The sequence below is a fragment of the Chiloscyllium plagiosum genome, chromosome 7, assembly GCF_004010195.1.
Source record: "Chiloscyllium plagiosum isolate BGI_BamShark_2017 chromosome 7, ASM401019v2, whole genome shotgun sequence".
In the NCBI taxonomy this organism is placed as follows: Eukaryota; Metazoa; Chordata; class Chondrichthyes; order Orectolobiformes; family Hemiscylliidae; genus Chiloscyllium; species Chiloscyllium plagiosum.
Window position 1 is genome coordinate 18292871 of NC_057716.1, and position 12918 is coordinate 18305788.

Sequence of the window (12918 nt, forward strand, 5' to 3'; positions counted from 1 at the left end):
GCCATTATAGAGACTTCGATATCTCAGGGGCAGGAATGGTTATTGGATGTTCCATAAGACCATAAGACATAGGAGTGGAAGCAAGGCCATTCGGCCCATTGAGTCCACTCCGTATTTTAATCATGGCTGTTTGGTGTTTCAATTCCACTTCCCTGCACTATCCCAATGTCCCTTAATTCCTTGCGAGATCAAGAATTTATCAATCTCTGCTTTGAAGACACCCAACATCCCTGCCTCCACTGCACTCTGTGGCAATGAATTCCAAGGGCCCACCACTCTCTGGTTGAAGAAATGTCTCTTCATTTCCATTCTAAATTTACCCCCTCTAATTTTAAGGCTATGCCCACGGGTCCTAGTCTCCCCATCTAATGGAAACAACTTCCACCCTTTCTAAGCCATGCATTATCTTGTAAGTTTCTATTAGATCTCCCCTCAACCTTCTAAACTCTAATGAATACAATACCAGGATCTTCAGCCAATCATATGTTAGGCCTACCATTCCAAGGATCATCCGTGTGAATCTCCACTGGACACGCTCCAGTGCCAGAATGTCTTTCCTGAGGTGTGGGGCCCAAAATTGGACACAGTATTCTAACTGGTGCCTAACTCAAGCTTTATAAAGTCTCAGAAGCACATCGCTGCTTTTATATTCCAACCCTCTTGAGATAAATGACAACATTACATTTGCTTTCTTAATCACGGACTCAACTTTTAGAGAATCCTGGACTAGCACTCCCAGATCCCTTTGTACTTTGGCTTTATGAATTTTCTCACAGTTTAAAAACATAGCCCATGTCTGTACTCTTTTTTCCAACGTGCAAGACCTTGCACTTGCTCACGTTGAATTTCATCAGCCATTTCCTGGACCACTCTTTTAAACTGTCTAAATCTTTCTGTAGCCTCCCCACCTCCTCAGAACTACCTGCCTGTCTGCCTAACTTTGTATCATTGGCAAACTTCACGGAATGTCTTCTGTCACCTTCATCCAGATCATTAATATATAAAGTGAACAGCTTTGGCCCCAATACTGAACCCTGAGGGACCACACTTGTCACCAGCTGCCATTCCGAAAAAGAACCTTTTATCCCAACTCTCTGCCTTCTGTCAGACAGCCAATCCCCAATCCATGCCAGTAGCTCACCTCGAACGTCATGCGCCCTCACCTTACTCAGCAGCCTCCCATAAGACACCTTATCAAAGGCCTTTTGGAAGTCTCAATAGATGACATCCACTGGGTTTCCCTGGTCTAACCTACTTGTTACCTCTTCAAAGAATTCTAACAGGTTTGTCAGACACGACCTCCCCTTACTAAATCCATGCTGACTTGTTCTAATGAGACACTGCACTTCCAAGAATTTTGAAATTTCACCCGTAATGATGGATTTTAGAATGTTACCTACAACTGAGGTTAGGCTAATCGACCTATAATTTTCCATCTTCTGTCTTGATCCTTTCTTGAACAAGTTTTGATGCTTCAAAAGGAATAGGGAGGGAGGTAAAAGAGGTGGGGGAGTGACATTGTTAATCAGGGACAGTAAACAGCTGCAGATAGGGAGGTCGAAGAGCATTTGTCTACTGAGTCCTTATGGGTGGAAGTCAGAAACAGGAAAGTGTCAGTCACTTTACTGGGAATTTTCTATAGATTCCTGACTCAATATGTAGATAGGCCAATTGGAGGGGAGGCCGTATTAGATTTGGTGCTTGGCAACGAACCAGGTCAGGTGTCAGATCTCTCTTTGGGAGAGCATTTCAGTGATAGTGTTCACAACTCCCTGACCTTTACTACAGTCATGGAAAGGGATAGGAGCAGATGGTACGGGAAAGTATTTAATTGGGGGAGGGAGTATTACAATGCTATTAGATAGGAACTGTGGAGCATAAATTGGGAACAGATATTCTCAGGGAAATGCACGACAGAAATGTGGAGGCTGTTTGGGGCACTTGCTGGCAAGTGCCGGATAGAATTGTCCCACTGAGGCAAGGAAGGGATGTTAGGGTGAAGGAACCTTGGATGACAGGAGATGTGGAACATCTCATCAAGAGGAAGAAGGATGCTTACTTTAGGTTGAGGAAGCAAGGATCACAGAGGGCTCTAGAGGATTACAAGGTAGCCAGAAAGGATCTGAATGGACTTAGAAGAGTTAGAAGTGGGCATGAGAAAGCCTTGGTGAGTAGGATGAAGGAAAACCCCAAGGCTTTCTACACTTATGTGAGGAATAACAGGATGTCAGAGTGAAGTAGGGCTGATCAGGGCCAGTGGAGGGAACTTGTGCCTTCAGTTGTGAATTCAGCATATGGCCAAAAATCAGATGTAAAAAGTATGAAATTTATTGTTAAAAAGTGCTTTTGTATACTAAAGGTGGCATATTTTCAGATTCATTCTGTACCAGGATTTTACAATTAATGACCTTGTCATCTATGGTACCATTATAAATAAAGCCTTCACTAATTGTTTCTTTGCAGATCTTTCTTCTCAAATCCCCTGTTCTGAAGCACTTTCAAAATAATCTCTCTTGGCCTTTAACCCTCTATTTATTAAGCAATTTCAGCTACATCTTCACTTTTGATAAAGCACTACCTTGTACTTTTCTGCTAAAACTGTTTGCTATGCTAGGATCACTTTGGAATGCAAAAATAACCCTTGCTGTTTTTTCTGCTGTACTCAATCTTCCTTATACTCTCTCCCACCTCCTCCACTCTCACCTCCATGACGTACGAGCTGATCGATAATGGATTTCTTTAACACTAAAATTGAAATTGTCAATTCAGTTGCTTTTATCAGTTACTTTGCATCTCCTAGCCAACCAAGTAAAATTTCCTTTAAAATTTCCCTGCCTTAACCCTGACTTTGTACCTTCCAGTTTCTCTCCTACTTCCCCTCATAGCTGCTTCAAGCTCTTGTTGTTCATGATGTCCACCTCCTGCTTCATCAATTCTAATTCTACTAAACTGCCAACCACTCAACCTCCATTACTGGATTCAGGGTCAGCTGGTTTGTTAACAGTTCCCACTCCTCAGTTACTACCCCTTCTCTTTGAAATCTTCAAGTCATCAATGCCCCTTCAAAAATAAAAGTTGTGAACCTTGTCTTGGAAAACAACATCCTGTTTCTAACATATCTCTTGAACATGCTGTTAACTCCCAAATCCATGCATATCTTTACTGTAGCTCCATGACGGAGTCCTCCAAACAGATTTCCAGCCCCAGCAAGTACTGAAATAGTTATCAAATTCATGTGATTGTGGCTATGGTAAAATATTCAAATACAACCAATAGTGTGAAAAAAGAAAAACTGTGGCAGATGTGTTAAGTGTCAGCAATGCTTATCCAAATATTTGCTGGCTGTACTTTAACTCACATGAAGTCTTATTAACACATCAATGTTTGCTAATCTGTATTGCTTTAGAACCAACTACATAATTTTAAAATTTTCATGCTTGTTTTCAAATCCATCAATGACTTTGCTACTCACTCCCTTGCTCCCTAATCTTTTCCAGCTCTACAATTTAGAATACTGTCTGAGAAAGAATCTGCATTTCTCCAATTCTGGTCTCTTTCCTATCTCCAATTTTCATTGCTCCATCATTGTTTTCAGCCACCAAGACCCAAAGCTCCAGATTTACTTCCTAAGCTTCTGGTCATCTGCTCTAGTATCACCCTACTTGGCTCAGTATTAAATTTTATAAATGAGGAGGACTGCCATTAATATAATACTTTTCACAACCACTCGAAGTGTCAAAATACTTTAAAGCCAATTAAGTACTTTTTAAAATTTAGCCACTGCTGTAATGTAGGAAATGCAGCAAATTTGTGCCCAGCAAACTCCCAAAAAGAAATGACCAGCTTTTATGTTGATGTTGGCCAAGAAACGGAGGTAATTCCTCGAGTCTTCTTTAAAATAGATCTCGGATCTTTTACATTTACTCAAAAAGGCAAGTGGGTTCTTGCCTGAAAATAACAACTGTAAAGTTGTGCTTAGAACAGTGTAGTGCTCTCTCAGTACTACACTAAGGGAAGAGGATTTGCAGACTTATGTTGCTTGTCTCCTCCCATAACCCACCTCCAGTCCGGTTATTAATATCAGTCTCAAACTGACTAACGTTTGGGCTGTTCCACGGTGACATTATGTGTGAACTGACAGTGGAGGAGGATCAAAATCCTTAAGTGGTCATTGATTAGCTACTTATGGACTACAACAGACTTAATGGCAGATGAGCTTGTCAGCCCTGTACCCACGGCCTATACTATCAGACCAGATGGGGCGGGGGTGGACAGCAAGGCAATGAGCTACTCATGTGTCATAACTTACATGTTCCCCCACTCCCACTACAGCACGCCAATGAGGACACTAAAATTTAGCCACAAGTGTTGGACTTAAATCCAGAAACTTGTGATTCAGAATGTGCTACAAAGAACAGCATGGCTAGCACCTTCCTTTATAACCCTTCCTTGAAATGACTTAGAAGAATACGTGAATGCTACGTGTTCTAAACATATAATTTTAGAACAGGAAATGTATAATTAACCTTTAGTATACTCCAATATTTCAACAAAGGCAAAGAAAAATAGTTATTGTGTTTGGAAGCTGTATCAAATTACTTTGCCAGATTATTAATATGTATCATTTGACTGTCACTTGTAAATGCTTCATAAGTTTTAAGACCTGTCAGAAAAAAAATCAGATACTTAAGTAAAAAAACCTTAAGAATCTGTTGAGTCTGTAGCCTGATATCCAGAATTTGCAAGCCATTTTACTTTTGAAATAAATGTGGGGGAAAGACAAGCCGCTGAAAAATCTAATGAAACAAGTGTAAGCTTTCAAGCCTGTAAAAGACCACATATTTCATTTTCTGGGACTGTGAACTGAAATGGAAGTTGGACTGCTTTAATCAAAATAAAAGCAAAGTTTTGGAATTTGAAAATCTCATTTTGTATGTTGTTGAGCTGTGCAATACAACGTTAGCTTTAGGGAGCAAAAAGAAGAAAAGGTTGAGACTGAACGGTACCAAGAATTTTTCAGGTTAAGGAAATTCAGCTGGTATAAAGCTGATTGGTTGTGTTTTAAAAAAGACGAAGTGCCAAGAAGCAGAGTGAAAACATTGAAAACCTACAAATAGCATGTGCACACACGTATGCACAAGTTTGCTCATGCATGTCAGGGATAGGTAACAGAAAACCTCGAAAGCTTAAGGAAGAAAGAAATCATACTTGAAAAGACCTAAGTTCAACTGATCAAGTATCAAAGTGAAGGACATGCATCACGATATGGGCAATTGCATTGTCATTGCAAATTCAAAAGAACAGAAAAATAAATTACATTCTGTCTTGTGGTCTTGTCTTTTGATCTCTGGATTCTTATTTTACACAACCGACAGTTGTTTTTCAGCCACGTTATGGATTAAACCATTTGTCTTTCATCAGTCTTAATTGTGATTCAGTATGTTTGGGATTTTGAAGGACTACAGTTTTTAAAAATGTCTTTTACGGATCTTGTGGAAGTTAAGTGTTATCGGTTTTGGTGGTCTCATTAGAAGTTTTACTCTCTTACATATTTTGTCACAACTTGTGGGAAAGTGGGACTTCATTATTGGTGCACTATTTCCAGGAAGTTCTTTATCTGCAACATTATATAAAATGAATAACAGGTTTGATGCTGGAAACAAGTCTAGCTTAAAGACAATAACCTTGGTAATTACTCAAATCATGGAAACATTTAGACAACCAGGGCATCAATGGTCAGGCCTCAGGCTTCCTAAAGCTTAATGTTTGTTCCAAAAGCCAAGTTCAGCAAGTAAATAAATGAATATTATATTTGAATTCCTATATACAAGGAGAAGACTGACAGTTGAGAATATCAGGAATATAGTTCCATACGAGGATGTGACACATGAAGCTTTGACATTGACATTTTGTGCACATGGATTGATATCCAAATTGAAATTTGGTAATCAACTTCTAATGTACCCCAGAGAGTCTTATGACAGAGATGTCATAGCAGGGTCCTAAACGGCTTTAATTGTTTAAATCTCCCCATCTACAAAATAGTGATCATGTTGTTTCAGTTTTCTGCATTTTGATTGTGAAATGAACTAGAAGAAAAAACAGTTTTAAAAACCAAGGACTGCTGAATGATTACTGTATCTTTGGATAGCATGTAACCCGACACTTATTGTAAGTACCATTTACTGTATACAGCTGCTTGTTCAAGCAATAGCTGAAATGTAGTTTGCAGACAAGCTGGAACCAAGGAGAATACACAAAAGGAGATTCAGGCAGCAACAAGTAACTGATTAGTCTGTGCACAGTTACTGATTCTTGTTTGTCAGATAGCTGATCAGTTTGAAGTTATGGATAAAATAGTGAAAAGCTATTAGATCCCCACCAGCTCAGGAGTGTTTTGCTCTCTGCAATTAAACCCACTTTAAGCCTGAAGAAAACAAGTTTATCTTTCCTCCAGCAGTTGCCATAAGCTGCAAATTCTTGCAAAGCTTGCAAACCAGTGCAAGAATCCAGAGAAAGAAGACTGAGAAGCAGCATTCTGATCAGCACAAGAACCATGTCAGCCGATTCCATGAAGAGAGCTTTCCCAGTTTTCCCTCCATCCATAACATGCTTTTTTCCTGTCTACATCTGTGGGTAAGATGGGGGAGTACATAAGGGGATAAGAGCTTAAGTGGCAGACTTTTATGCTGACGATTCATAATTACTTACCTACAGCTACAGTCTATCTACTTTTAATAGTTATTCTTGTCAAGTACAAGAACCTGGTTTGTGCTTTCTGTCAACGTGGGTCTGAAAAATAAGTAAACTGGGGAATTTTGTGGATTTTTAAAAATCTTTAACTTTACGACAACTCTGGGAACAGTGGTGCTTGTATCTACCATGACACCCCAGCAAGGTGTCAGCAAAAAACATTGTTGTGCTTCAGCATACCTACCTAGCACATGTAGGGTCAGAGTAAGGGAGAAAGGAGCAAAGTTACAAAAATACATGCAGAGTAATCCCAATTTAGACTGAGTGACTTTCTCCCTTACTCTGACCCTACCTATTAATAAAACCTATAGATTACAGAGAATAGTAAGTTTAGGAAGAATAACATTTTCAGTCAGCAAATAGTTAGGAAATAGAATGCACTGCCTGGAAGTGTGGTGGAGGCAAGTTCAACTGATATATATTAATGATCTAGACCTTGGTATGGAGCACAATTCCAAAACTGGTGAATGAATCAAAACTCAGAAGCATGCTAAACTAGGAGGATGATAGTTTAGAACTACAAAAGGACACAGACAAGTTAGCAGACTGGGTACACAGATGTCAGATGAAGTTCAGCGCTGAGCAATGAAAGGTGATACATTTTAATGGAAGGTATATGAGAAATAGCACGGTGGCACAGTGGTTAGCACTGCTGCCTCAGCGCCAGAGACCCGGGTTCAAATCCCGCCTCGGGCAACTGTCTGTGTGGAGTTTGCACATTCTCTCCTTGTCTGCGTGGTTTCCTCCCACAGTCTAAAGATGTGCAGGTTAGGTGAATTAGCCATGCTAAATTGCCCATAGTATTAAGTGTAGGGGTGTGGACTTGTTGGGTCGAAGGGCCTGTTTCCACATGAAGTAATCTAATCTACAATGGATAATATTCTAAACGGGATACAAGATGAAGGATCCAGTTGTGTATGTACACAATTCATTAAAGATTGTTGGGATAAGTTGGGAAAGCTGTTAATAAAAATATCCTGGGCTTTTTAATAAGGGCATAGTGTATAAAAGCAAGGCGGTTACGTTGAACTTGTCTAACACACCAATCCGACCTCAACTAGAGTATGGCAACTAGTTACGCCCTGGTTTGCCTTACGAAAATGCAACACCACACATTTAAACTTCATCTGCCCTTCCTCAGCCCACTAGCCCATCTTATCAAGGTCCCGTTGTACTGAGGTAACCTTCTTCACTGTCCACTACATCACCTATTTTAGTGTCATCTGCAAACTTACAAACTGTGCCTCCTATATTTATATCCAAATCATTTATATAAAATTATGAAAAGGAGTGGACCCAGCACCACTCCTTGTGGTCACAGGCCTCCAATCCAAAAGGCAACCCTCTACCATCACCCTCTGTCTCCTACATTTCAAGTCAATTTTGAGTCCAATTAGCTAGTGCCCGTTGGATCCAATGTGATCTAACCTTACTAGCCAGTATACCATGTGGAACCTTGTCAAACATTTTGCTTAGGTCCATATTGACAACATCTACCGTTCTGCTTTCACCAACCCTCTTCAAAAAACTCAATCAAGTTAGTGAGACAAGTTCCCATGCATAAAGCTATGTTGATGATCCCTAATCAGACCTTGCCTTTCCAAAAGCATGTTAATTTTGTACCTCAGAATGTGCACCAACAATTTATCCATTCCTGACGTAAGGCTCATTGCTATATAGTGCCCTGGCTTTTCCTTACATCAGAAAAACCCTCATTCTTCCAGCACCTCACCTATGGCTATTGATGATACAAATATTACAGAAAGGGGCCCAAGCAATCTCTTCCTACCAAGTTCTGGGAAACATCTGATCAGGGCATGGGGATTTGTCTACCATAATGCATTTTAAGACATCCAGGACCTCCTCTTCAGTAATATGAACTCTTTCCAAGACATCACTATATATTTCCCCAAGTTCCCTAGCTTCTATGTCCTTCTCCCCAGTAAATACTACTGCAAAATATTTGTTTAGTATCCAACCCATCTCATATGGTTCCACACATAGACGGCCACGTTGACCTTTAAGGTCTTGTTCTCTCCCTAGTTACTCTTCTGCCCTTAATAAACTTTTTAAGAAGATTTGTAGCTCACTTACTTACATACTTAATGAATCTTTTTAAAATTTTTCTTAACTCTATTTGCCAAAGCTATCTCATGCCCCCTTTTTACTCTCCTGATTTCCCTCAAGTATACACCTCTAAGGATTCTCTCGAACCCAGCTATCTATTCCTGACATAGGCTTCTTTCTTATTCTTGACCGAAACCTCAATTTCTCTAATCATCCAGCATTCCCTACATCTAAATGTCTTACCCTTCACATTAACAAGAATATACTAATCTCTGAACATTCGTCATTTAATTTTTAAAAACTTCCCATTTCCCAAACATATCTTTACTCGCATATAGTCTCCCCTCAACTTTTGGAAGTAAATTCCTGTGTAGTACTGTAAAAATTGGCCTTGCTCCAATTTAGAATGTTTTGATCAGTTCTATCCTTGTCCATAACGATTTTAAATATGATCACTTGCCCCAAAATGCTTCCCCCCTGATACGTTAGTCACTTGCCCTACCTTATTTCCCAACAGAAAGTTAAGTATTACTCCTTCTCTAGTAGGTACTAAAATAAAGTTTCCTTCTACACATTTGAATTTCCTTTCATTCAAGCCCTTAACACCAAGACAGTTTGGGTCTATGTTTGGAAATTTAAAATCCCCTACCATTACAACCCTATTATTCTAACAGGTACCTGAGATCTCCTTACATATTTGCTTCTCAATTTCCTGTTGACTATTGGATCGCCTGTAATACAATCCTAACAAGGTGATCATCCCTTTCTTATTTCTCAGTTCCACCCAAATATCTTCCTTGGATGTATTCCAAAAAATATCCTCTGTCAGTACAACCGTACTGTTATCCCTAACCAAAAATGCCAACCCCCCCCCCACCCCCGTCACCCTTTCTATCCCTCCTGCAGGATCTATACCCGGAATATTAAACTGCCAGTCCTATTCATGTCAGAGTCATGTTTCTATAATAGCTACAATACCCCACTCCCATGTTCCCAACCATGCCCTCAATTTAATCTGCCTTGCCTGTACTGCAGTAAATCAGGTTTAATTTATCAGTCTGAATCTTGTTCTCCGCCAAGCTCACCAGGAGTAAATCAGATATTACTACCCTTGAAGACCTACATTTTAACCTCCTGCCTAGTTTCCTACATTCTCTGTGCAGAACTTCATCCCTTTCCCTGCTACATCATTGATATCAATATGCACTACGATGTTCTGCTGGTCACTCTCCCGTTTTGGACTATGCTGCACCCTCTGAGACATCATTGCCTCCCTGGTGCCAGGGTCAAGATCATCCTAATGTCTCGCTGACGGCCACAGAACATATGTTTGTGTTCCAGAGTCCCCTATTATAATTGATGGCTTGGAAACTGACATACTCCTCATTACAATAAAGCCAGTCATGGAGCCAGAAACCGGAGAGGCCATGCCCCCTACAGCATCCAAAACAGCATAACTGTTTGGGATGGGGATAACTACAGAAGACTCCTTCACTACCTGATTAACTCTCCCCCATTCCTAGCAGTCAACCATCTACCTGACTATATCTGTGATGTCTCCACCTTCCATATCTGCCATCCATCACACTCATTTGCCTTTGTAAACTCCTCAATGTCTCTAACTTGCATTCCAACCTATCCATGTGGACCAATTGGATTTGAAACCAAACACACTTCCTGCAGACAGAATGTTCACATTTTTCCTGATCTCCCACACCTGACAGGAAGAGCACATTGTCCGACTAAAAGCCATTTCTGTCCTTTTAACAATCTACAGAACCAGAAATTAACTAAAAACAAACACAACACACATTGCTCAAAAAAACAGCATTAGCAGTCTTACTGCTTGAAAACACTGCTCTGGGAATACCAAATAACAATTAAAAGTCAATCAAGAGCTAGATCTCAATACAAACATAATAAAAAAAACTCTCACTTTATTATTACAGATTTACAAAAAAAGACATTAAGATTTAGAAGTTTTATAAATCTGAAAATCAAACACTTAGCAGATCAGGCTCAAAAATCTGAAGGTCATCCTCTTCTCCTGCAGTTTCAGGCAGTGATTTTTTTAAGTCACTGATACATCTGTCAGTGCACATGAAGCTGGATATTAGCCCTCCCACATCAGCTACCTAACTACACTGCTTGTTTGTTGTTTCAGTAAAACCAGATCTCCAGAGCCCTTATGCAATTTCTCATTCTGACAGTTGTGAAACTACACTTGTTCGCTGCTTCATTAAAAAGTTGATCTCTGAGCTTTATGCAATTCTTCAGTGTCTGACCTATTCACATGATCGCTATCCCGAAACTCACTCTCTTTCCTCCCTTTTAAAGTATTTTTGTTTTTGATTTTATTTTCAGAAGTTCCAAAAATAATGTAAAATTTATAAAAACAGCAATTACTGCCCCAAGGAAGTGAGTAAATCCAGTGAAAAAAAAATTCTTGACTTACAGGTTCCGTCTCAGGCATTTCTGGCAGCTGTGAGACTGCTTCTTCCACCACAAACTGTTCATCATCATCCTCTTCCTCTTCAACATTCTTTCCTTTATCCACTATTAAATTAGTGACAGGTTTTGCACTACCAATTCTGGAAAAGCACAATAAAACCAGTCAAAAAAAACACATTAAAATGGAATTTAAGTTATGTGGGACACATTAGATACTAATTACCTATTTCTGTGGTATAAACTTCTGCAATGCTATGACAGCTGTCAAGACAATACATCGTTTATTTTTTCTTTAAAATGTGCAGCAATACAAAGTATCTTGAAACTTCTGAGGCTCACCCCTTTAATATACTCTTCCTGTCTATCAGAGTCAAAAAGTGTGGCACTAGAAAAGCATAGCATATCAACAGCATCCAAGGAGCAGGAGAATTAACATTTTGGGCATAAGCCCTTCATCAATTCTCCTGCTCCTTGGATGCTGCCTGACCTGCTGTGTTTTTCCAGTGCCACACTTTTCGACTCTAATTTCCAGCATCTGCCGTCCTCACTTCTTCCTTTTCCTGTTTATCATTCAATTAAATCATGAATGCCCCCTAAAATCTATTCATTTTTCTGACAAATTATGTAATAAAATGCATTACTCTTTTTTGAAAGAATTTGTTACTCTTAGTAATTGCTATAAACTTACATTTTTTTACTAATTTAAATTTGAGCAATCAGATTCCTTATTCCTTGCTTCCATTAAGATAATATTCCTGGTTTACCTCCTATCTGTCAATAACTCTACATACCTTGATGATTTTTCTTGATTAAAATTCTTTTCCCCTTCAGACTGGGCTTTTTCTCCATCATGTTTGGGATTAAAAGGGCTTATAAACTACATAACCATCATCACATAAAATATCTTACTACTATTTCAATAATATCACTCTTAAATCTAATTCCAACAACTTTCAAATGATTTTATGTCATATTTCTCATACTCGAAGTAGTTTACGTATTCTTTAATTTTGGGTGTGCCCAAGAGAAATTAATTACAATTTAACAATAAACAAACAAAACATTCCCAGCCTTACGTCAAGAGCGTTTTTGCTTTCATAATTTCAGTTGACAAATCTCACTGGTTGGAGCTGTTTATTCATTCAAGGGGCTCAAATAATTGCTATAAACTTAATTTTTTTACCAATTTAACTTCAAGCAATCAGATTCCTTATTCCTTGCTTGCTTCCTATCTGTCAATAACTCAACATACCTTGATGATCTTTCTTGATCGTTGAGGAAGCTAGAGTACAATCACATGAATCTTATTATTTAATTATCACCATGCAATTCACTGATAACATGTATTTTACCAGCAAAAACATCTTCAATTTATGATATAAGAACCCAATGAATTGCATGACATTGTTTTTGCTTAATACATAGCAAATTTCCAGGACATCCACTCAACAACAATAATCATAAAAGAAAAATCTACCTTTCTGAAGGGGAGTCTGGACTTTCCTGCTTCTTTACTCTGGGAGGTGCTGGTCTTGCACTGCCTGGTCGAGGTACTCGCTTGCTGTTCAAGAACACAATCTTTTATTTCAATCACATAATAATGAATAAAAGTTTAAAATGCAACAACTATGACATGAGGGCAAACTG

At 39.1% G+C, this 12918-nt stretch overlaps 1 protein-coding gene across 5 annotated transcripts in view; it reads right to left on the reverse strand.

Moving 5' to 3' along the window:
• traf3ip1 (TNF receptor-associated factor 3 interacting protein 1) overlaps window positions 1-12918 on the reverse strand; it is a 168280-nt gene that overhangs the window by 51932 nt on the left and 103430 nt on the right. For all 5 annotated transcript variants that reach the window (XM_043693118.1, XM_043693122.1, XM_043693120.1 and 2 more), the window contains 2 exons: window positions 12749-12832; window positions 11276-11411 (listed from right to left, as the gene is read on the reverse strand). In XM_043693118.1, the coding sequence (XP_043549053.1) occupies window positions 11276-11411; window positions 12749-12832 (220 nt within the window). The remainder of the gene's footprint in view (window positions 1-11275; window positions 11412-12748; window positions 12833-12918) is intronic.